The 21917-nt window shown below is 41.4% G+C and overlaps 1 protein-coding gene across 2 annotated transcripts; it reads left to right on the plus strand.

The window, feature by feature from the left end:
* Positions 1-3698: 3698 nt before the first annotated feature.
* Positions 3699-21138, plus strand: snapc2 (small nuclear RNA activating complex, polypeptide 2). 2 transcript variants are annotated; one of them, XM_026299178.1, is made up of 7 exons: positions 3699-3754; positions 3894-4145; positions 13641-13811; positions 14060-14195; positions 19007-19648; positions 19749-19837; positions 20414-21138. In XM_026299178.1, exons 2-7 carry the CDS (start codon positions 3930-3932, stop codon positions 20639-20641), a joined length of 1482 nt encoding a protein of 493 aa, XP_026154963.1. In that variant the 5' UTR covers positions 3699-3754; positions 3894-3929; the 3' UTR covers positions 20642-21138. The 2 variants fall into 2 exon arrangements, with proteins under 2 accessions (XP_026154963.1, XP_026154964.1); XM_026299179.1 differs by lacking the exon at positions 13641-13811 and having other exon boundaries at positions 3734-4145.
* Positions 21139-21917: the final 779 nt, after the last annotated feature.

Raw genomic sequence — 21917 nt, forward strand, 5'->3', positions numbered from 1 at the left:
CAAGAGTGCTTGGGGCAGCTACTTAGACCATTCTTGGGAGTAAGGGGAAAATGAAAAGGAAGGCAGTCCCGTGGTTGACAGAGGAATGTGATAAAGCAGTAAATGAAAACATGGAAGATTTTAAGAAGAACTTTAAACTATCAAAATCTTATAAAATACAATTAGCCACAAGTTATAGTACATAAGGCTGTGTGTTAAGCAAAAAGGTCAAGTTGGCAAATATTTTGTTATAAAACTGGTAGAACTACCCCAGTGGAAGAGGTGTGGGGCATGATAAATGAGACCAATAAACAAGAGGAAAGACAGCATCCAGTATTAAAAATAAGCAAAATAGCATTATCAGTTAAGGGAAACACTGAAATGATAGCAAAAGCATTCATTAAAAGACACAGTTCAGATAATCTGATGGAGGAGGACAAGAAAAGAAGAGAGGCAACAGTCAAGGTCAGCAGTTCCTGGTGTTCTTGAGAGGAGGGAAGACAGTGGAAGTGTAATGGATGCTTTGAGATGCAAAAGGCAGTGTTAAGATCTGGAGCCACATCTCCTGTAAGGACAACATTTGTTACAGCATGCTTAAACACTTAGTGCCTAATGCATCTATGAAGTTCCTGGGTTACTATAATAAGTTATGGGAAGTGGGTACACTGCCAAAAAGTTGGAAAAAAGGTGTGATTGTCCCTATCAGAAAAACGGGAAAGGATCTGTCTAACCCAATAAACAATAGACCTATTTCATTGACTTTGCATGGAAAGTAATGGAGAGAATGATCACGGAACGATTGATGCTCTATGTGGAAAGCAGAGGCATTCTATCACCTCACCAGAGTGGATTCAGAAGGGGCTGGGAAACCATGGACCCAGTAATATTCCTGGAAACAGAAGTTCGGAAAGCACAGGTTAGCAAAGAATCAATAATGGCAGTCTTTTTTATGATATGGTACGAAAGAAGGATTAATGAATCCTTCATATGATTAATGAATCCTACATATGATGGGTGTCACAGGTCAAACATTTAATTGGATTAAAAAAAATGATTTAATAGATACATGCAAGTTAGAATTGGGACAGCACTCTCTGAGCAGTACAATGTGGAAAACTATACTCCTCAGGGGAGTGTGATTAGTCCAGTTCTATTCTCTATTATGATAAATGATGTATTTGCACAGGTTGATGGTGGTATTGGGCGCTGCTTGTTTCCTGATGATGGATGCTTTATGGAAAAGAGGGAGGAATGTCCACCATGTTGCCAACAAAGTACAAGATGCAGTTAAAGTGGTTGAAAAATGGTCTTATTCATGGGGTTTTGAATTTTCTGGAGAGAAAACAAAAACTTTAGTGTTTACTAAAAAGAGAAGGGTTGTGTCATGAACTGCAGTGGTGTCGGAGTGGAAGTGCGGAGAGAAAGAGAGGCAGTAGGACCCAAATGCAGACCACAAAAGGTTTTATTCCTCCAGGGCAAACAATAGTACAACACAGGGAACCGGGTGAGACGGTAACTGAGGGAAGACCGGGTAGGACGGTCGTCATAAAACAAACTCACTTTCTAACAAACATCAACGATAACTATACTCCTGTCAACCACAACTAATGCTTCGCCAGGGAACAAAGGAAAGAGGGAGGTATAAATAGGGAGAAACACAACAGGTGATAAAACACAGGTGAACGGGATAAACAAGCCACAGGTGAAACTAATGAACACAAATTGCAAACGTGAAGCTACCGAGGACCAGTGCACAGGGAAAAGGAAGTCTCTAAACAATAAAGGTCCCCGGCAGGAAGTCCCAAACGGGGACTCATGACAGGTTGATGCACATGTTATGATATACAGTCAGGTATTTTAGCAAGTTACTGAATTCAAGTTTCTTGGGATGTGGATGGATGCTAGACTAACATGGAATGTCCATGTTAACAACATAATCTCCAAATGCAAGAAAGTTCTAAATGTGATGAGATTTGTTTCTGCAGTAGAATGTGGAACTAGTATAACACCCATGAAATGATCTATGTTGTAGTTATTAGCTCAATATTTGACTACAGATGTGTTGCATATGGTTCAGCTGTATTAAAGAAACTTGAGGTGGTGCAGGTACAGCTTTGAGACTGTATTGTGGGGCTTTTAAAACATCTCGTCATTGCTCTTCAAGTTGAGGGGGGTGAGAAACCCTTGCAGCTTAGATGCAAACAGTTAATGCACTATTAGGTGAACCTCCAAGGGCATTCAGAAAGTCAACATCCAACAATAGTACTATTACCATGTTGGGAGAGAGAGAGAGCAGGAGTGTTTTGCGTGGAGGTGTAATATATCCAATAACATAATAAGAAAAAATTTAGTTCTTCAGTACCATTAACAGTAACACCACCGTGGTTGTTCCCAGTTGTTTCAGTAGACCTCTGTATTTTGGAAGGTAAAATCCTTTAACCCTTGTGCACTGTTCAAAAACACTACCTTTCCTTATGTTCCGGATGAGAACATCCACTAAAATAAACTGCTGTAAAAATATTTTTTCAACTTTTTGTTGCTTAAATCTGTTAATCAACTTCAGTTGTGATCAGAACTACTAAATGTAAAAAAATATCCAGGATTTAACCCTCATGTACTGTTGGGGATGTTTTCATCCTCCAAAGGTCATTTTTCACTCTTAGCTTTCATAAAAATATGCTGATATAATCTATATAAAAACTCCATATAAAAGTCAGAATCTAAGCTTGTTATGCACAGGCCTATGTAAAAGGTTTATGAGGCCACATGGTTGTCAGCAGTCAAAATCACAAATTTTACCTCTTTCCAACAGGGGAAACCACCACCATCATGGCTGTGCAGTCAAAAAATGTCATTGTAATGGCAGTCAATGGGGCAAAAACATCCACGGACCGTGAATTAGTAAGAAAAAATTTAAATGTGATGCTGCACAAAAACTGCAATGTATCACAATCAGTTGTTGTTACTAAGCTTTGACATATCCAAGACTGTGATAGGCGGTAAAAAAATATCCAGTCCACAATCATTTTTTATATTGAAAATAAGTAATTTTGTGTGTTTTTTCCCCCCAAATCTGTGACATCACTTATTGGCATTTAAAGAGTTAAGCATGCTGGGAATGCTGCCGATTTAACTGAGGACAGGCTGCATACAGTATATAGCTCATTTATACCAGTATATACTAATGTCTGTAACATAGCTAGCACAGCATTTGATTTTACTATACCAACTCTACAGGTTTCAGTACAAAGAAAGTAGCCTTTATGGTTGAGTTGCTGACTATTGCAACAGCGTTGCAGTGGGTGGAAGACAAATAAAGAAGGTCATGACACGGGGACACAGCTAAGACAGGAAGACATTTATATACACTTCAAGGAACAGAGGGCACACTGAGGGTGTCCAGGGGAAATGACAAGGAGGAGGGAATACTTTCACGTTTAACGCTAGGCCATACTAGACTAAACAAAACATTGCACCTAATAAATACATAGACATACGACAGGGTTAGTAGACTACGTTTTTCTTAACTGCCAAAAATACTCCAGACCAAGACAAAGAATCGTAGAGGATGTAAAAAGACAGGGTCAGGAGGAGATCAGCCTCAAGAACGTAGTATTTTCTTTTCTGATATAAGGAATGATAGATAACGCTGGTTCACACTCCAACACAGTAGGTGGCGATAATGCACCTTTTATGCTGAATGCCATCCGCCATAAAATAAAAAGAAGAAGCAGCAGCAGCAGCAGCAGCAGCAGAAGAAGACCAAGAAATGAAAGTGTGTCCTATGCTGGGAGTCACAGAATTTAAATAATCGAAGCGTTAAAATCTACTTTATTTTCAGTAGCATAGTTTATGACTTAGTTCTTTCAGTTGCATGAGTCGAACTAACTAGTTTCTTTCGTGAATTTTTCCAGTTGTTAGGTTTGTATTATTAAACAGTGTGAGACGAGATGAAGCCGCCTCCTCGTACTCGAGCCAAACCAAATTGTAACCCGAAACTGGACCTCGTATCTCAGCGTTCAGATAAAGTGCCCTCCAAGTGGAAGCGAGCAGAGCAGAGGAAACTTCTGGATGCATTGAAAAAACTCAACAGGACCGCCGGAGGTCACCGAGACATTGACTATGCTTTCTTGAGGAAATACGTGACTACGCGATCCAATTTGGAGGTAAGTTATAGAAGAGTCGGAGGGATGTTATAATGCTGGATGATACATTAACATTTAGCCCCTGTGAGTGGCCTTAAGAATCAAAAACAGGACCGTACACAGATCTTTTGACGCCCCCCCTTCCGAGTTTTTTTTTTACAATGACAAATAAAACAAAAGCTTTATATTTATTCACTATTAATAACAATTGTATAGATAATATAGCGGGTTTCAGGGCTAAGCCAGCAATGAAAAATTAAAATATTGTGAAACATACAGTTGCAGTGAAAAGCTTTAATTGTGCCTGAGCTCTTCCCTTCCACACACCCACACCCCCACACACACCCACATACACCCACACACACCCACACACACACACACACACGTTGCTATCACTTGGGATTGCTACATCTGCCAACTATGGTTTTCTTCTGTAGTTTGTGCACCACTATGTCCGGTTGGTTAGCCATCACCTGTTTGTCGGTCCACAGGATCTTAGCTCCTATGGAGGTGTGTCCCATTTTGACCTTGGGACCTCCAGGGGTTTGTCCTGCCATGATGGTTCTTGCTCCTTTTCCCCTGCATGGGGTTTCTGTTGCCTGAGATATTCATTAAGTATTCCATCTCTCGGGGCCTTCCTGATGTACTAATGGATATTTACTGTTTCATCTCGGATGGTGGCTCTGACACTCACCAGTCCTCGGTGTCCTTCCTTCCTCTTAGTGTGCAGTCTCAGGGTGCTGGATTTGGGGTGAAACCCTACATGCATTGTGAGGAGCTTCCTTGTCTTGACATTAGTGGCTTCTATGTCCTCTGTTGGCCAGTTTATTATGCCAACGGGGTATCTGATGGCCGGTAGGTGTTGGACCTTGTTCTTCCCATTTAGCTGGCTTCTTACTCTCTGTAGGTATTTGGCTGTGGGGGCTTTCCTTGTGGCTTCTTCTTGGTTTCCATTTGCCTGCGGGATTCCAAGGTACTTGTAGCTTCCCTCAACATCCGCTATACTGCCTTCTGGAAGTTCAACTCCTTCAGGCCTGACAACCTTCCCTTTCATTGTTATCATTCAACCACACTTGTCTAACTTCTCTCTGTGCTGTCCTTATTTTTGCCTCCAACCTCCTTCTCCATGCAAGATGCTGCTCCTTGGTGGTGGTGCATATTTTGTGGCCAAGCATTTCAAGGATCACTGTTACCGTGGTGTATATCAGCTTGTTGGTCTCAGTATCGTTTGTTTGTAATGCTGCATTCACATCTTCCAGAAGACTTTCAGTAGGTACTTCACTTAGTCTTGGTAACCAGCTTAGAGAGTTTCCAGGTGTCCATCTTACTCACGATTTTCAATCTCAGGACAGCTGCTCTTGTGGGGGCTTGTTATTGGGGCTTGGTACCCAATCTCGGGTGGGTATTGTTTCCCCCCTGACCTTGCGTCCTGGCTCCCCCTTGCCGTGTCGTATCTCTTCAATCTCCAGTTGTGATAGCAGTTGCCATTTGAGGATGTTGGAACACTGAGGTACTAGTTGTTTTGGTTCTGGTCTAGATGGTGGGTTTCAAAGTTTCTATGGGTTCCACATCGTCTTCATGTAGCCCCAGCTATAGGGGTTGCATGAGGAGGATCTGTCACCTATGGAAACTATTGGCATTCCAACAGTTCTCTATCCTCAGCCCTCATCCGTAGCCAGTAGCCCATTTCATCAGGTTGCTAGCCCTTTTCATCAGGTTGCCCTGGTCCCCTGACATGGACCTTGTTGACCCGGGCAATGACTCCTGTATTTCTAACGCTCATTTGTAATGAGGTAGGCTAGTAGTGTTAAGGTGATGGCCTGGTCGGGATTTGAACCCCCGATCCTTTGATCTCTTAAGTGTAAGCTATTGGCTATGATCAACTTCGATGACAAATGCTAGCCCTCTCTCTCTCTCTCTTTCTGGTCCAGTCTCAGACTTCAAATGCATAAAATACGAGCCTTTATAGACATACTAGTGTTTCTAGCGTAAAGACATCGCTGTACAACAAGATATTTACCCTTGCAAGACATTCAGCTGGTCTGCTGTGGAACTCAGTCAGGACAGCTGGTGGAGTTATGACGTTGATTGAGGTGGCATATGAGGTAGCATTGATTTATTGAGGAACGAAAAAAAAAAAGGGCACTTCGGAGTGTAAGGGAGTGTAAGGACAAAAAGGGAAAAAGGGCATGTGCACAGGTTGAGCCCTACCTCTGCACGTGCCTCATCAAAAATGACCTAAACTAAGGCTTCAGCTCTCTTTGTGCACCTATGCCACATGACCTTACAGTGTGTGTCAAGCATGGATAATCCATGCGTATGATAGGAAAATGGAAAAATAACAGTTATGGCACAAGACGGCGACAAACACTCTACTACTTTGTGCCTTTCTTTTTGGGGAAATGGGGGTTGCATTGGCAGGGCTGGTGTTCTACTACTAAATACCATCAATTGTAATAAATGATAGATGATACAGGAACCGCCTCCCCCAAGTGAACTGCCTCCCCAAGGGGGCCCCCCCAGAACTGACCACCCTGCTGAGGAGACCGCCTTCCCCTGATTTCCCCTCCCCATGGAGACCCCAAACAAACTGACCAACCCCCCTTAAGCAACCCCCAACCCCAAAATAGGGCGTGGTCCAATTGGCTTTTTGATGAGGATGCCTTGAAGAATGCTTGTGCCGAATTTGGTACAGTTCTGACAAAGTAAGTGCATCTATAGTGGTTTTCTTAAGTCACATGGGTTCAGGCCGGTGAGGTCTACAATTCATCAATTGGTCCAACTGAAATCTGACCATGCGTTTGTGAGTTATCACAATTTGAAGTTGGCAAATACATAGGTCAACATCTGGGGTCCAGCAAGGGAAAACCATGAAAGTTGAAAATTTGGATAACTTTAACTGCCCCACATGTCTAGATGATGCTGACCAAGAATCAGCTCATTCAGTCAAAAGTCTTAGGATGAGTTTGTTCAAGTACAAGGTGTGCAAAAACTATCGTGAATAGTTTAATCAAATGGGTTCAGGGCAGCAGGGACTACAATTCATCAATTGGTCCAATTCAAATCCGACAATGAGTGTGCGAGTTATCACACGTTGAAAAGTTGTTGGCGAGCCAAAAACGTACGTCAGCTGGTTGTTGGCATCAAAAGAAAACCGTGAAAGTTAGCAAAAAAAATTTGGATAACTTTTGCAGCCCCACATGTCTAGGTGACGCTGACCAAAAATGAGCTCAATCGGTGAAAAGCCCTAGGATGAGTTCAAAAGGATCTGAGTTGAGCAAAAACGGCAAACTCAATGACCTTTAGATTAAATCCAGACTGGCTCTCCATTCAAATTTTTGCAAATTTTCAAATTGTTATAGAGGGGGCGCTATTGCGCCTACTGTGATTTTGTTCAATCACCTAGATTCAGGCCCCCGGGGTCTAAATGCAAATTTTGGTGAGTTTTCACGCACTTTCAGGGGGTCAAATTTGAGGGAGTTTCGGAACATGAATAATAATAAAAAATAATAATAATAATTATAATAATCCTAACAATTTCCAGGCCCACGCCCGCCCAGCACCCGCATATTATACATTTTCGGAAAGGTCTTGTGGGTAAACGCTAGATGATGCCTGAATGAGAGTTGCTAATTCTCAGAAACAACCACAAATGTGATGAATCATCTCAGGTTTAATCATGGGCACCCGGAGAGGTGTCTTTCCAGAAATCCTCTGACTTAGTGTTACAGCATCAGGTTAATGTATCTTTGTCAAAAGGGGGTGGACTCATATTGGAAAAGACCCTACATGTTTGTTCAGGTGTGCTCTATCTTCAGGCATCTACCGGCACTAAACAAATTGGTGGCAGTTAATCACAAGCCTCTAAAACCATAAAACACTAAAAACCACATAGCATGCATGGGTTAAGTAAATATATCCAAGTGACCCTTTGACATGGTGTAAAACCCCCACATTCCCCACTTTTGACACAAAGTGTCAACACATTCATCATAAGACATTAGCAATCAGAGGAAACAAAATGTTACATTGTTAGTCATGATATTTCCATATCTAGATCACTGTCATGGGTTTCCTGGGATCCAGTCATTCAACTGTATTTCAGCAGTCTGTTGATTCAGTTATAGGATATGTGTCTATGTCCTTTACAATGTTAAACTCTCCTCTTTGAAGCTGATTCTGCAGAAATCCTTGATTCCTCTGATGTCCTCTTGTATTGTTCTGTCGAGATTGCAGGCTCCTTCTGTGAAGTTGTGTAGTGTTGTGTAGTTGTGTATTTTTTCGTCATCTGGTATCTGTCCCTCAGACTCACTGGTTTCGTTACCATGAAGGGATTACAAAGATCACGTGACTGCCTTGTCTCTTAAGGCTACCAAACACACACCTAGGGCTTTTCTATTCGACACAGACCAAAAAAATACCCAAAACATACCAGGTTTCCTTAAATCAACACTTAGCAGACATACACAAGAAATGATTCATAACACTGTACTCACTTATTAAATGAATGGAGCATCCACTGTCCGCCCCCGTTCTGACCTCAGGCGGGATCCAGCCCTGCGTTTGTCGGAGTGGAACTTTCCCTTTGTTTTTAAATTTTACCACCGGTGGTTCCTTCGGTCTAGAACAGGCGCTGGTCAGTGGCATGTCCATCCCATCCTTGTTGCCAAAACTGCTCTGTTCAGTGAATGGCTGAGAAACGAGCAGTGCATTCTGTTCAACGCACAGCAGCTGACATAGATATGAATGAACTGCGCATGTGCACGCTGTGTTGCCACAGACTGTAATGTAATGCACGATACCAACATAAGGCTTATCACATTCCGAACTGATTTATTCTGCCGAATCACTCAAGACATATACATACAAGTATGAGGGGGAGGAGTCACTACACAACTATAGTGTTCTGTGTGTTTCTTAAAGGCATACTGTCACAACAATCGCCATACATTACATCTCCCCTCCTCAGCTAAAATCAATTGCAAACAAATACAGTGGGTACGGAAAGTATTCAGACCCCTTTTAAATTTTTCACTCTTTTTTTCACTCTTTGTGTCAAGAACCCAAAGATCACTGTGGCTGAGCTCCAGAGATGCAGTAGGGAGATGGGAGAAAGTTCCACAAAGTCAACTATCACTGCAGCCCGCCACCAGTCAGGGCTTTATGGCAGAGTGGCCCGATGGAAGCCTCTCCTCAGTGCAAGACACATGAAAGCCCGCATAGAGTTTGCCAAAAAACACATGAAGGACTCCCAGACTATGAGAAATATGATTCTCTGGTCTGGTGAGACCAAGATTGAACTTTTTGGCATTAATTCTAAGCGGTATGTGTGGAGAAAACCAGGCACTGCTCATCACCTACCCAATACAATCCCTACAGTGAAACATGGTGGTGGGAGCATCATGTTGTGGGGGTGTTTTTCAGCTGCAGGGACAGGACGACTGGTTGCAATTGAAGGAAAGATGAATGCGGCCAAGTACAGAGATATCCTGGAAGAAAACCTCTTCCAGAGTGCTCAGGACCTCAGACTGGACCGAAGGTTCACCTTTCAACAGGACAATGACCCTAAGCACACAGCTAAAATAACAAAGGAGTGGCTTTGGAACAACTCTAGGACCGTTCTTGACTGGCCCAGCAAGAGCCCTGACCTAAACCCAATTGAGCATCTCTGGAGAGACGTGAAAATGGCTGCCCACCAACGTTCACCATCCAACCTTACAGAACTGGAGAGGATCTGCAAGGAAAAATGGCAGAGGATCCCCAAATCCAGGTGTGAAAAACTTGTTGCATCATTCCCAAGACGACTCATGGCTGTCCTAGCTCAAAAGGGTGCTTCTACTCAATACTGAGCACAGGGTCTGAATACTTATGACCATGTGATATTTCAGTTTTTCTTTTTTAATAAATTTGCAAAAATTTCTACATTTCTGTTTTTTTCTGTCAAGATGGGGTGCTGAGTGTACATTAATGAGAAATAAAATGAACTTTTTTGATTTTGGCAAATGGCTGCAATGACACAAAGAGTGAAAAATTTAAAGGGGTCTGAATACTTTCCGTACCCACTGTATATAGTCATTATGAATGTTAAACAAATTTCTATTTGCACATATGCATATGACTTTAAATCTTAAAGTGTTTTGTCTTCACATTTAATTGCTATTAGAAAATGAACAAAATTAAATCAAATTGAACTAAATCAATTGTGAATTGTTAATGATACATATAACAAAAACAATTAAGCATCATATTTAGGTATTCTTCCTCAATGAGTCTTCATCAATCCATTCCCTGATTATAAGCAAAGTCTATCTGGAGGTTTCACAATCCTGCCTGTCCTGGTAACATACTGTCCTGTAGGCAGTGATTGTTTGCTTGATGAAAGAGCTTTTGGAGGTGATTGAGGTAAACCAGACTGTGCATCCAGTTTATTTCCATCTTCACTCAAAGACTCAGACAATTCAGTCCAGTGTTCCATGTTAACTCTGTGACAAGCCATGTTTGCTTTTGCTGAGCTTTTTCAGAGATGCTGCATGTTGTGACGATACTCCTTAACTCCGCTACATGCTGCCTCACCGCAACGCCTGGGGTCCACTTGTGATTTCCAGGATATGGTTGCATTCGCACCTCATCTCCTGGATTCAAAGCAGGATGAGGACCACTCGCTCTTTTGAGGTCATAGTAAAACTTTTGGACGCTTTTACTTTTGTCCAGTTGACGTTTTACTTTGAGAGAGTCATATGCACTTGGTGTGAGCAACTGACGAGCAGCAGGCAGGTTGTTACGAGGTCGTCTGCCCATTAGCAGTTGCGCTGGTGACAGGCCAATTGACTCAATGGGTGTTGTCCTGTAGTGAAGCAGAGCTAGATGTTTGTCTGTTGCGTTGTACCAGAGCTTCTTGACAGTCTGCACTGCTTGTTCTGCTTCACCATTGGAGTGTGGTGTGTGTGGTGATGTTTTGTGTGTAATTCCATAGCTTTGGCAGAAGTTCTTAAACTCCTCTGCAGCACATTGAGGACCATTATCCGTTCGAAGAGTGGATGGGATACTGTGTCTGTTGAACTGAGCCTTGAGGGCTTCCACAACAGCTTTGGAATGTAAACCTTTCAGCTTATCCACCTCAATGAATTTTGAAAAGTAGTCCACCAGTAGAATATAGTGATTACCTTCAAACTCAAACAGCTCTGAGGCCTCTACCTCAAATGGGAGATCTGGCGTTTCTGTGGGCTTCAGCGGTTACCTTCATAACCAATTCTGGAAATCAGCACACTTGCTGTAGTTTTTAATAATCTCCTCAATTTCCGCACTCATGTCTGGCCAGTATAGAACTTTTGAGCTCTCTGTTTGCTCTTCACTATTCCTAAGTGAGACTGATGTATGAGCTTCAGCATGTCATTTTGCATGGTAGAAGGAATTATTATGCATAGACCCTTATAAATGATTCCATCCGTAGTGACAAGTTGACTCCTAGAGTCCAATATGGTTGAACTGCTGGTACCTCACACCTGTGTTCTGACCACCCTTACTGAATAATTCTTAGTGCACTCTTTGAGCTCTGAATATTTTTGTAAACAAAACTGAGCATTGAGATACACTCCAGGCCCTCGATTTCGGACTTTTTCTCGGGCATTTGTGCTCTGGACAGTGTGTCGGGCAGCTCCATATCCTTCCCTCGCCTGTATTTGACTGACAGGTCATACCACTCGAGCCGAAGACGCATTCTTTGGATGCGCATGGGTGTGGAGAGCAGTGGTTTCTTAAAAATGTCTTCCAGAGGCTTGTGGTCATTGTACGCTGTGACATGATTTCCAAAGATAAAGTTATTAAATTTTGTACAGACATGAACTATTGAGAGCATCTCTTTCTCAATCTGCGCATAGCGCGTTTCTGCGTCTGTTAGTGACCGAGATGAAAAGGCAACTGGATGATCATCTTGCAGCAGAACAGCACCCAAGGTGCTGCTGCTGGCATCACAGAAAATCTCAACCGGTTTGTAGGGATCATAGTATTTCAGCACTGGAGACTGCGTACACAAGTCTTTTAATTTGATGAAAGCGTGTTGCTGCTCAGGCTGCCATGCAAACTCAACATCAGACTTCAGTAGCTGTCTCAGTGGTGCATCCAGTTCACTGAGATTGGGCAGAAACTTTGACAAGTAGGTGACAAATCCTAGGAAGCGACAACTCCATCCTTGTCTGTTGGTGCTGGCATCGACTTTACTGCATCAATTTTTGCTGGGTCTGCTTTTAGGCCATCTGATGTTATCAGGTGACCTACATATGGCAATGATGATTGCTTGATGTGGCATTTATCAAAGGTAAAGGGTAGGTGGTAACTCGTGGCTCTCTGTATCACCTTAGCAGGATTTCATCATGCTCCTTTTTGGTGCATGCTGCTATCAGGATATCATCCATAATGTTAATAGCACCACTGATCCCCTCAAGCATTTCATCCATTATTCTCTGGAAGATCTCTGCAGAGCATTTCAGACCAAAAGAAAGCCTCAGCCACCTGAACCTCCCAATGGGCGTGTTGAAAGTCATCCAGCTCTATCTGTAAGAATGCAGATTTCACATCCAGGACTGAAAAGATTTTGGCAGCTGGGATCGCAGACACAACTTCCTCTATGGTGCGCATGGGGTGGTCCGTGAATAACAATTTTACCATGTTTACGATTAGCCTTAGCCAGCAGCTTCAAATTTGACTTGATGTCGCCCTCTCTGGCCCCAAGAATGCATTTGACTATGGTTGCTGGTGTGGTTGCTATGACTATGACTATGACTATGGTTGCTCGGTTACTCAGTGGGTGTGTTGCTGAGCTGGGAAAATCAGTTAGAACTGTGAACAGGCAGGTGATGAGCCGTGAGCTTCTGCTTAGGAGTATGTTTCCGTTGGACCATCACCCATGCTAATTTTCCGGGCTGCACTGAAGTTGCCTTTAACTAATGTTAACAGACCCCGAGCTCGATGGCTCCACACCTGCTAATGCGGCTAGGCTAGCTGGCTTTTGTTCGGAGGTGCAGTGATCCTTGCCTCCAAAGCTAGCAGAAACTTACACTCTTCACATGTATCATTATCACTAAGGGAGGCGGAGGAATAACTAAACATGTGGCACACAGAGCAGCTAAAATATATGTTAATATGTTCACTAAAATGGTGAAATTAAAAAATTGGTGATCATTTTATACCTCATGCTTTATAAGCAGTCAAAACAGAATGGGTAAATTTGACTTGGGAGGACAAAAGGTGTGTCGTATTGTCTTCGAATTTGGTAGGGGGAAACATTGAAGCAGAACTGGTTTACTAATTTATTAGCCATTTATATCAATAGGAAAAGGTACATTTTAGGACCTCATTGAAAACACTACTTTGTGTACCTCTTTGTACTGTTGCATGTACAGTACTAGTCAAAAGTTTGGACACACTTTCCTATTGAATTCAGTGGGAAAGTGTGTCCAAACTTTTGATTGGTACTGTATGTATATAAAAATGTGTGGACTGCCCCTTCCACTCCTTTAGATACACTCACTGGTGGAATTTCTGAAGAATAAAGTGATGTCATGTGCAAGTTTAAAACTAAAAAAGACCTGGGAGGAGAAGAATGTTATAAAGCCTATTGAAGCATGGACCTGTATGGCTTCTGCTGTGGCTGGGAGCCTTGAAGAACCCATCTCCACTGCTTTCTCTCAGGTAAAAAATAAAGGTTGGGGGTAGTTTTTTATTATTTTGCTTCTGATTTTTGTTCCTTTGCATTCTGATCAATGAAATGCATCCATACCTTACGTTTATTTTATGCTTGTTTGGTTATGGTTGCTTGCTTTCAAAAAAGGATGAAATGTTTCAGACAAACTTGTATCTACCTACTGTCATGGAGAATTGGCAGCAATAGGAACAGTTAATCTCTTTCCCATTATCCCCTTCTTTTTGTCTTTTCTCAGTTGCTGGTAGTGTCCTCTACAGAGCCTCAGACTCTTACAAACTGTGACCCTCCCCAGGTTCAAAAACCACCCACCCAAGACAGGAAGGCTGGTCGCACCATCCCTTTGAGACCAATGCCTGGTTTGCGAGCCCAAGGTAATTTGGGTGGGGGGGGGGGGGGGGGGTTTCTGGACAGTAAAAAGATATTAAGAGCAGACAACATTTGAACGGAGCTACACATATACAGCCTATAAAACATGTCTTTTGTTTTGTTTTTATATATCCTCTTCGATTTTACATATTTACTTTTTGCTTCAGCATTCAATAATTATTACTGTTAACAGTTTACTGCATCTTAAAGCTGTTAAAAATTAAAAAGAATTAGCATTGTAGTGGACAGGTTTGGTTGAGTATTATGCTTTTTAGTAGTAATAGCACCAATAGAAGAATGACTGCAAGTTCTCTATTTTTACATGTATAACCATGAGGGGTCTCGACCATAGTCTGTGATGCAGTGTGTAAGATGAGTTGCATGCCTCCTTGGTGTTGGCATAAAATATATCCAATGTCTTATTGTCTGTTAGTTCAGGTAACATACTGGGTGAGTGTGGAGAGAGTGGAGGACAGAGACAAATGGTTCCAATCTTATTTATCAGTGAGATTCCAGTTTCATCATGTTCATGATGAAACTTAGTTATGGAGTTCCACAAGGTTCTGTGCTAGGGCCGATTCTGTTCACCTTGTACATGCTTCCTTTAGGCAATGTCATTAGGAAGCACTCTATTAATTACCACTGCTATACAGATGACACTCAGCTATAGCTATCTATGAAACCTGATAACACAAACCAGCCAGACTTCAAGCGTGTCTAACTGACATAAATGACTTTCAAATTCAGAGAAAACAGAAGTTATTGTATTTGGGCCTAAAAACCTCAGAAATAGCTTTTCGAACAATATAGCTACTTTAGATGGCATAGCCCTGGCCTCCAGCACTACTGTGAAAAACCTTGGGAGTTATTTTTGACCAGGACATATCCTTTAACCCTCTGGGGTCTGAGGGGGTTTTTGGGGCCTGGACAAATTTTGACATGTCCTGACATTTGTGCTTTTTTCAGTGTTTTTTAAACATATTAATGTCTAAAGTCTAATAACACTGTAATCAGCACAAAATTGGCTACAATAATATGTGAGCAGCAAGTTTATACATTATTGTGTTTTTGAGAAAAAAGTGTTTATGCATGGCTAGTGAAAAACTACAATTTTTTACTCACTGAAATAAGACCATAAAACACAAACAGAACATTGGTTCACAAGACTTTGGAGACCAGCATGTTGTAGGCTAAAGTGTTTACTTCAGAGTGCTGTGAATGTCATCTTGTTCACACATTCACAGTAAACAATACACTGATTTAAATTTTCTAAGACACTTTTTGTCCAGAAAGGCCATATGCAAGAGGGTGTGTCTGAGGATGAATAGTCATGTGATTTACCTGAGAACACAAAAGACGCACTGAACGTCCAGACAAAGGCGCGCATAATGAGCCTTTCAGTCAATGTAGATGGGACGGATTAGTGCAGCACAATACAACACAATGAGGAGCAAACGATCCTCATTTGAGTTAAAATCAGTGTTTTTACTCTGAGGACAAGCTAAACTATTTGTCTCTGTGTGGAATGTAAGGAGCGCCGCTTCACGTGCGTAACGCGCCATCATCCAAACGGGCCGAAAAAGTGAGTAAATTCTATGATGAAGTTTGATATTTTGTGTCATTTCTCGGGGGCGTGCACATATTTACCTGGTTCACCTGAGATTATTTACATGTGAACAGTGGACAGTGTACAAGGCGGGACCGCATTACCTGTAATGAGGTGAGACAGGAAAAAACGGACTTCTCCTTACGTTCATACGGATTAAATAAAAAGTGATGATTTGTTTTCGACTTGAATTGTTTCACTCAAAAGAAAACATTTCAAGCTTTCTAGCCATATAATTCTTATTTTTATGAGCCAAGTATTCGCTGAGATTCTGGTTGTTTTATTTACGCGTCTGTGAAGAGAAATGGCAGAGACAGAAAAGTCCGAGAGCGCACCCTGTCGGCTTTCTTTATTTAAAAAAAGCACAACGTTTTGTTGTTATTATGATGGTATACCACTAAAACTAGACCCTTTACAGATTTGAATGATATACTTCTTTTATCTCTACGATCAGAATTGACGGAGTAATTTAAGTTTGTTTCAGCCTTATCAGAAAAAGATGCGTCAAAACGCGCCGGCGCGTGCGTCGACCCCAGAGGGTTAACTCACACATAAAACATATCTCTAGAACTGCCTTCTTTCACTTGGGCAACATTGCCAAAATTAGGAAGATCCTGTCACAAAATGATGCAGAAAAATTAGTCCATGCATTTGTTACTTCAAGGATAAATTACTGTAACTTATTACTATCAGGATGTCCCAGTAACTTCATAAAAAGCATCCAGTTAATCCAGAATGCCGCAGCCAGAGTCCTGACAGGAACTAGCAAAAGAGATCATATTTCTCCTATATTAGCTTCTCTTCATTTGCTTCCTGTAAAATCCAGAATAGAATTTAAAATCCTTCTTCTCTCTTCATGATAGGATTGCTACATTTGTCAGCAAATTAGTTTGACAGTCTGTATCTGGAAGCCCCACAGGATCTTTGCCTGGTCATTTTCAACCACCATCAGGACTTTTTTCCATTTTGACCTTGGGAGTTTATTCCAAACTTGGCACTGATGTTTCTGTACACTGTTGGCCACTTGGTTATGGTGTTTCATGTATGCTCTGCCTACTAGCATCTTACATCCTGCTACATATGCTGGATTGTCTCAGCGGCCTCTTTGCACAGCCTGCATTTTAGGGGATACTGCCTGGTCATCCTCTACTGATCTTGTACTTAGAGCTTGTTGTGATGACATGATTAGTGCCTCTGCTGTCTTTCAGTCTAGCTTTGTCCAGCCACTGGTGGGATTTACATTTTTTCTATCTGTTCTTTTTCATCCCCTCTTGATTCTGCTGCCTGAGATATTTACTAAGCTCACCATCACTTGAGGCCACCTTCTTGATACTCATGGATTTTTGCTGTTTAAACCTAGTGCTAGTCCTCAGCTTCCTTCCGCTTTGTGTACGCTGGCTTCAGGTTGAAAACCCCCATGCATTGAGAGGAGCTTCCTTGTCTTAATGTCAGTGGTATATACCCCCTATTTATTATACCAATCTGATGACAGGCTGGGCTACACAGCCCTTTTACTTCACATTCAGCTGCCTTGTAAGGACTTGCCATACTCTTTGTAGATATCTCCTGCTCTCTTTGTAGCCTCGTCTTGTACTTCTAGCTGTCCTCAACGTCCGCTATGTTGCCTTCTGGTGGTACAATTCCCTCAGTTCTGCCTCTTCTACAATCTTTTACAATCTGACCACAGTGACCAATCTGGATGACATTCCATTGTCAATGTAGATCCTGGTGGTATGGATCAATGAGTCTGTTCACTCCTTGCATGCAGCGTCATCCGTGGCTGATGGTTGCTTCATTCTGTAATGAACTTTTGATGATCTCATCAGGCCTATGCAGCAGTGACAGTCCTTGGTAGATACCCTTATTAGGGTATTAGAAATTCCTATTCCTGCCAGTAACTATTCCTGCCGGACCTGAGACTCAAACCTGCAGTTTTCAGGTTACAAGTGCGACTCCCTATCCATTAACCCTCTGGGGTCGACGAACGCGCCGGCACGTTTTGACGCATCTTTTTCTGATAAGGCCGAAACAAACTTAAATTACTCCGTCAATTCTGATCGTACAGATAAAAGAAGTATATCATTCAAATCTGTAAAGGGTCTAGTTTTAGTGGTATACCATCATAATAACAACAAAACGTTGTGCTTTTTTTAAATAAAGAAAGCCGACAGGGTGCGCTCTCGGACTTTTCTGTCTCTGCCATTTCTCTTCACAGACGCATAAATAAAACAACCAGAATCTCAGCGAATACTTGCCTCATAAAAATAAGAAATATATGGCTAGAAAGCTTGAAATGTCTTCTTTTAAATGAAACAATTCAAGTTGAAAACAAATCATCACTTTTTATTTAATCTGTATGAACGTAAGGAGTGGTACATTTTATCCTGTCTCACCTCATTACAGCTAATGTGATCCCGCCTCGTACTGACCTCACCGTTTATATGGAAATAATCTAAGGTGAGCCAGGTAGTTCTGTACACGCCCTAGAGAAATGACATAAAACGTCAAACTTCACTTTTTCTGTGCGTTTGGATGATGGGGACGCTACGCGGGTGAAGAAGCGCTTCTTATGTTCTAGACAGAGACTAATAATTTACTTTCTCCTCAGAGTAAAAACTCATTTGCTCTGTATTGCACTAATTCCCTCTCAGCCACATTCCTGACTGAAAGGCTCATTATGCGGGTCTTTGTCTTTTCAGGTAAATCACATGACTATTCATCATCAGCCACACCTTCCTGCATATGTCTTTTCTAAATAAAAAGTCTCTTAGAAAATTTAAATCAGTATATTGTTTTCTATGAATGAGTGAACAAGTTGTCTTTCACATCATTTCACATCATTTCCAATGTCCTGTATGTGTTTTTCACTAACCATGCATGAACACTGTTTTCTCAAAACCACAATCATGTATAAACAAGCTGCTCACATATTATTGTAGCCCAGTTTGTGCTGATTACAGTGTTATCAGACTTTAGCCATTAATATGTTTAAAAGCAACTGAAAAAAGCACAAATGTCAGGGCAGGTCAAAACTTGTCCAGGGCCCCAAAACTCCCTCAGACCCAGAGGATTAAATAGTGTCTTTAATCCTGACCCACAGATAAGCCTCGATGCTCAGATGTATTTTTACTTTCCTTCATGTTAATGTGGAAATAAATAGCGTAGTAATAACTAGTACAATGTAAAAACCTTTTTTTTTTTACTCCTCAGGTGAACATTTGGGCACCAAGACAAACTGTCCTCTCCTTGTACTGAAGACTCCAGCACCAACCATGGGTCCAGCCAAAAGACTCCCCGCACCATCCAAAGTAGTTAGAGTGCCAATCAGAAAAATCACTGCACCCCAGCAACATCTTAGTACCATAGCTAGAATCTCATCTGTTGCCACCTCCTACCTGCCAGCTACAAAAAGACTTGTTTTGTCCCCTGCAACTACACAGCCTGCTTGGAGGAAAGCAGGAAAGCTTACACGCAGTTCTGTCCTTGCAGCAGAGTCAAACATTCAGATTGTTGGCAGCTCTGTAATTCAGGCTAACCAGCAGCCTTCAGAGCAACATCCCACAACCGACTCCACCACATCTACTTCAAAGTCCACTTCATCCAGTCCTCAAACACACCATTCTTTCTCCACCAGTAGTTTTCCCCTGGTGTCTAGTACTGCCTCTTCCAGTTCAACCACCTTGTCCACTGCTGCCCCAGAATTTCGAGCAGGGTTTGGTTGCAACAGCAAATATTCTACAAAAGACAATCCCAGGGCATTTGGTGTCAAGGGTGTAGTGGACTTCGAGAGAATCTATCGCTACCTGAGCCTCATCCACAAGCCAAATGAGGAATGTTATCTGACCCCAATGGGTGAGTTGGGGGATTCACAACTAATGTAAAATCACTTTGAGCGCACAATATTTTAAACAAAAATGTGTCTTTTTATATAATTTTGTCCTTTGTCATCTAGAGAGCGCTATATTGCTGGACCTATTGATGTCTCTTCCAGAGGAACTTTCCCTGCTCGACTGTAACAAACTTCATAAACATTTAATCCAGGTAGAAAATTAAGCAGTTTATTATTAATGACAATACTATAATATTAGTAAATATTAAACCACAAATATAGAAATTTGAGGATAGTTTGTGTTTATTTTTTAATCTGTGTCACATTAAAATTATATAGCACAGCATGCCAAATATGCCCCACTGGGCTTCTCGATGTGTATATCAGAAACAGCACCCTCTTTACTTAGACCTATTAGACCTCAACCAGGATAAAAAAAAAAAATACAGGAACCACATGGAGAGCAAAGAGGAAGGATCCCTTTTTAAAGAGGAGACAGACATGTGCTGTATCAATCAAGATGATAAAGAAATATGGAGAATGTAACCTGAAAGGACATAATGCTAATTCCAGGTGTCTTCATCAGACAAAACTTGCATCACACAACCGAATCTTCACAAACACAAAAGGCAATATTCAAACAAACCATTGGAATATATAAGTGAGGCAGAAAGGAAACAAACAATAGTTGTGTAATACATACTGAACTTACAGAAGTATGATACAAAAGATTTGATTATTCATTTAGTACAAGCTATGCATTAACCTGACCTCTGTCTATGTTTCAGGTGTACCAGTATCTTTCATCCCCTGCTGATTCTAGGATTGCAAAAAGAATGTTTAAAGACCTCGAAGATGCATTTTCTACTCAGACAGAGGCACTCAGTAGTCAAGACAGCAATAGAATAGTCAGTCACCAGAACACTGCTAGCCAATCTGGAGATGCAGATATGATGGAACTGTGCCCCCCCCTCAACCCTTTCATGGTGCCAATACAATTGTTGATGCGCAGATAGGTTGAGTTTACAACCTGCAACAGTTTGTGTGGTATTCTTTATTTTCACAAACTATTTGGTCGTTGTCATTGTTTGTCAGTTTACTTACTAGCTTGCCTATCAAACTGCAATATTTATTCAAGTATTTTTAGTTCTTTGATTTGATAGTTCCTTATGCATTTAAGAAGACTTAATTAAGGTAAAATTTGCAATAACTAAACACTTGCATGCATTTCCATGTTGTCCAGTGAAGACAAGACTTGAAAATATAGCCATTGGTTTTCAAGAGGAGGTGAAAGAGGTTTTTCTTGTTTTTATTATGGAGACAAATTGTCCAGTCAAAAGTAATCAACTGTCCAATCATAGCCTGGACTTTTGGTAGTAAAACTATGAAATATAGTAGACATCTTTAATTTGTTTTCTGTCTCATGATTAGATTTTTAATGTGACATTGAAAAATCATGTGACAATGAAAAACAGTTAATTCGTTTATTAAAGACCAAAAATTGTGTTTTTCAGCCCTATTGGTTTATGGTTTTATTTGTTTTGTGGTTTTTTTTGGGGGGGGGGTGAGTTTGCATGTTCTCCCCATGCTTGCATGGGTTTCTATGCGGCCCTGTGATGGACTGGTGACCTGTCCAGTGTGTACCCCTGCCTTTCACCCAAAGAGAGCTGGGGTAGGCTGCAGCAGATCCCCGTCAACGGTACGGCAACACCAGTGGGACAAACCTTTTTCTTGGCAGCTTGAAACAAGCAATCAAAGGTGCCTACTGCGACCTACTGTACCGGAGTGTGTATCTTTAGGGTAAGTAAGCGGGACAAACCACATGTAAACAAGCATAATGAACACAGTCAATTGTCTTTTGGTTTTAAGACAATTTCTCTGCAAAAGTAATGAGTAACGAGCCAATTTATAGAAATGTAGTGGAGTAAAAAGTATTATGTATCTTTCAAATGTGGTGGAGTAAAAGCAAAATGTTTCCCCAAAAAATACTACTCAAGTAAAGTACAAATTCTCAAAAGCTGTACTTAAGTACGCTACTCAAGTAAATTTACTTTGTTACTGTCCACCTCTGGTTATCATGTTGCCAAAACAGGATGAAGTTATCAATGAAATGCACTCTTGTCTCACAGGCCTTGGACAGTCATGTTCAGTACAAGCAGCAGTCTGAATTTATTAAACCTGTTGATGTTTGGGAGAGGTCCACTAATAAGGTCCACTGGATTTTCAGTTTATCAAGTTTCTTCAATAGTTTAGAGATGCTGTGTTTTAAAATGTCTGATTCTCCCTTTCTGG

Source organism: Mastacembelus armatus, chromosome 18 (assembly GCF_900324485.2).
Source record: "Mastacembelus armatus chromosome 18, fMasArm1.2, whole genome shotgun sequence".
Classification (NCBI taxonomy): Eukaryota; Metazoa; Chordata; class Actinopteri; order Synbranchiformes; family Mastacembelidae; genus Mastacembelus; species Mastacembelus armatus.

Bases quoted from the DNA above. Each gene is read 5' to 3' on its own strand.
- snapc2 (XM_026299178.1), top strand. From the start codon at position 3,930: ATGAAGCCGCCTCCTCGTACTCGAGCCAAACCAAATTGTAACCCGAAA. The intron at 4,146-13,640 runs GTAAGTTATAGA...CCACTCCTTTAG, and splicing joins CTACGCGATCCAATTTGGAG to ATACACTCACTGGTGGAATT. The intron at 19,838-20,413 runs GTAGAAAATTAA...TCTATGTTTCAG, and splicing joins TTCATAAACATTTAATCCAG to GTGTACCAGTATCTTTCATC.